The sequence below is a fragment of the Octopus bimaculoides genome, chromosome 8 (genome assembly GCF_001194135.2).
Source record: "Octopus bimaculoides isolate UCB-OBI-ISO-001 chromosome 8, ASM119413v2, whole genome shotgun sequence".
Classification (NCBI taxonomy): domain Eukaryota; kingdom Metazoa; phylum Mollusca; class Cephalopoda; order Octopoda; family Octopodidae; genus Octopus; species Octopus bimaculoides.
In genome coordinates this window covers 83192630-83196500 of record NC_068988.1, presented here as the reverse complement: position 1 = coordinate 83196500, position 3871 = coordinate 83192630, and the positions used below count along the sequence as shown (strand labels likewise).

Below are 3871 nucleotides of genomic sequence, written 5' to 3'. Positions count from 1 at the left end.
ATATATATATATATATATATATATATATATATATAGAACCCTCCTGTCCTCCGGTTGTAAACTATTTAAAGAATCCTCCAGTCCTCTGAAGTTTCACATCCCTGCTCTGCTGTATGTTGATTCTATCATACCACACAAAATGCCTAGCTAAGTTTAGGAAATTTCTCTAGCTTTTAATCACTCATCATTCTTTTATCTAACTTGTAATACTAACATGCTTACATGTGTATTTTCAGTTAAAATAACTTTAGTGGCTTATAATTCTTTAAATTTTTTAGTAACTTTTACAAATCATATTACATACCCCTCATGTTTCCATACTTTGCTATGATCCTCCCCTCACTAAAGGCCTCAAGTTCCTTACTGCTATCTCACTTTATATCTCTTCTGTGTGGCAATACTGGACGTTGCTTATAATTCTTTAAATTTTTCAATAACTTTTCACATTGTCATACATACCCCTCGTGTTTCCATACTTTGCTATGATCCTTGCTTTGCAAAAGGCCTCAAGTCCCTTATTGCTATCTCTCTCTCTCTATCTCCTGTATGTGGTGATGCTGGCCATTGCTTGTTCGTGATATTGCTTGTTTGCAATGCGCCCACCCATGCCCAACCCCACCACCAATACTGGAAATCTCTTCTCTTATACCAGAAATGCCGACAGGGCTCTGCCTCACTTCTGTACCAGAAAACTTGCATACCTCCATTCCTTCAAACCACCTACCTCTCTCTGTCTATACGTAAGGACTAACCAATAGCAGCTCATTTACTTAACTTTAACACTGACCTATTATATTTGCAGCAGTAACGCTTATATTTACAATGCTCAAAACATTTATATTTACAACGCTTACATTGCACTCCTCCCACTCCCCCAACATAGGGGCAACAATCTTTAACTGGCTTGAATGATGATAGGTTAAAGCAAGAGAACAACTTATGTAACATGTCTGTTATCAAATGATTATGAAAACCTTACTTTCAGGTTCCGAATAACATTACTCCTTCCCATCCCTTTCCCAGTTTTCAGAGTTGGCATTATCAATGAAGGCACATTGAAAGGTAGGTATAGCGAGATTGTTGAGATGCTTGAACAGAGGCATGTTGATACATGTTGCATCCAAGGGGTAAGGTGGAGAGTGTTTCAGATCGCAAAACAGTGCATGAGAGAAAATCATGATGTCATAGGATAAAAATGTGTCTGCATGGATGATGGTGCACTTGCATGTAATGATTCTGCAAAGAAAGAGGCTTGGAAATGCCATTATGAAAGACTGCTGAACATAGAAAATGACTGGGAGTAGGAGAGTCTGCCAAATGTTGACCCAATTGAGCGACTGGCTACCCAAATCGGCAGTTCCATGGTAGATAAAGCAATTAAGGATATGATGACAGGAACAGCCCTCAACCCATCAGGAATCACTAATGAGATGCTTAAAATATCTTGTGATGTGGGTTATGGTCTAGTCACCTGTATTGTAAATCAGGTGGTTCACAAAGAAGTCATACCCAATGACTGGTGTAGCAGCACCATAGTCAACTGCCACAAAATAAAGGTGATGCTCTGGATAGAAATGATTACAGAGGTGTCAAATTGTTGGATCAGGTGATGAAAGTCACAGGGAGAGTCATAGCCCAGCTAATTAGGAAGAGAGTTAGTCTAGATGAGATGCAGTTTGGTTTTGTGCCAGGGATAAGTACCACTGATGCTATATTTCTGGTAAGGCAGCTGCAGGAGAAATACATAGCCAAAGATAAACTTCTGTACTTGGCCTTTGTTGACTTAGAGAAAGCCTTTGACTGGATCCCCTAATCGCTTATCTGGTGTTCAATGTGGAAACTAGGGATAGACAAGTGGTTGGTGAGAGCTGTACAAGCTATGCACAGGGATGCTACCAGTAAGGCAAGGGTTGCCAATGAGTACAGCATAGAATTCAGATTACAAGTAGGGGTTCGCTAAGGTTCAGTGCTCATCCCCCACTTGTTCATCATAGTCCTCCAGGCAATAACAGAGGAATTCAAGACAGGCTGCCCCTGGGAGCTCCACTATGCTGATGACCTTGCTCTTATAGTTGAATCACTATCTGAACTAGAGAAGTTTCAGGTATTGAAGCAAGGTCTAGAATCAAAGTGCCTTAGAGTTAACCTAGCAAAAACAAAAGTCTTAGTAAGTAGGAAGACAGACAAATCACAAATCCCTTCAGGTAGATGGTTCTGCTCGATCTGTAGAAAAGGTGTAGGTAGAAACTCTATATCATGCACCCAGTGTAAGCTTTCGACACATAAAAGTGTTAGCTTTGGATACAATATCAGAGGAAGGTTAACAAGGAAACTAGCTTTTCTATGTGGAAGACGCACAGTTACAATAAACGCTGAAAATGTGCAGAAAATAGACTCCATCAACTGCCAGGGGGGCAAGCTAGAGGTAGTAGATAGCTTCTGATATCTAGGTGACCAAGTTAGTAGTGGAGGTGGATGCTCCGAGAGCATTGTTGTGTGAATAAGATTAGGCTGGGCAAAGTTCAGAGAGCTTCTACCTCAGCTGGCAACAAAGGGCCTCTCTCTCAGAGTGAAAGGCAGATTATTTGCTGCCTGTGTGCGAACAGCCATGCTGCATGTCAGGGAAACATGGGCTGTGACAGCCAAGGATATGTGTAGGCTTGAAAGAAATGAAGCCAGTATGCTTCGCTGGATGTGCAATGCTAGTGTGCACACACAACAGAGTGTAAGCATCTTGAGAGAAAAGTTAGGCATAAATGGCATCAGATGTGGTGTGCAAGACAGACTGCACTGGTATGGTCATGTGATGCACATCAAAGAGGACAGCTGTGTAGAGAAGTGCTGATCTCTAACTGTGGAGGGAACCTGTGGTAGAGGTAGACCCAGGAAGACATGGAATGAGGTGGTGAAGCCTGATCTTCGAACTTTGAACTTAACAGAAGCAAAGTGGCTCACAAATAGCAGCTGTGCCAGTGGCATGTAAAAACACCCATTACACTCTTGGAATGGTTGGTGTTAGGAAGGGCATCCAGCCATAGAAAACCATGCCAAATCAGACTGGAGTCTGGTGCAGCCTTCCAGTGTGCCAGCCTGGTCAAACCATCCAACCCATGCCAGGATGGAAAATGATGATATATATATATATATATCCATATCGTAATTAGTTGAAGCTTGCTTCTCAACCATGTAGTTTTGAGTTCAGTCCTACAGTGTTGCACTTTGGGCAGGCATCTTCTACTATAACCTTGGGTGGACGAAGGCCTTGTGAGTAGATATCATAGCTAGAGACTGAAAGAGGTTCATTGTGTGTGTGTGTGTGTGTTTGCGAGTACCCTTTTCTTGACATCATGTGATGGATGTAAATGAGTGTCACTGACATACAAGTGATGTTTGTTTCCAATCTTCCATGAAAAACACGTTTGGCTATAGTAAAGTTTACTTTGAATGGAAATGGGTGAATTGGCAACAGGATTGGAATCTGGCCATTGAGAATCTGCCTCAGTAAATTTCATTTGATTCAAGCAAGTATTGAATAATGACAATGATAATTTGTAGAAATGGTGAAAATAAAAATCAAAGATTGGACCTTTTCGAAACAATGATGCACCAGGAGTTCGAAAATATTCGGGTAGAAGAGGTTTTACTGCCTTCATTTTAGCAAAAGAACATTTGTCAGCAATATCTTCAAAAAGTTGGTCATTTTTAGGAAGGCCTAAAAACTCAGCCACTTTAGCCACATTGCTCACTGGATCCTAAAGAAAGTATGAAAAAAACAGTTACACAAACACACACAAATATCAATAAAATAAAAAATTTAGTACAGTTTTATCATATAATTTGTAGAAATACAAAAAATGCCTTATAAAAGATT

At 40.5% G+C, this 3871-nt stretch overlaps 1 protein-coding gene across 5 annotated transcripts in view; it reads right to left on the bottom strand.

Moving 5' to 3' along the window:
• Positions 1 to 3871, bottom strand: part of LOC106877756 (sulfotransferase 6B1) — a 31119-nt gene that overhangs the window by 2121 nt on the left and 25127 nt on the right. For all 5 annotated transcript variants that reach the window (XM_014926767.2, XM_052970219.1, XM_052970220.1 and 2 more), the window contains one exon: positions 3587 to 3752. In XM_014926767.2, coding sequence (XP_014782253.2) covers positions 3587 to 3752 — 166 coding nt within the window. The remainder of the gene's footprint in view (positions 1 to 3586; positions 3753 to 3871) is intronic.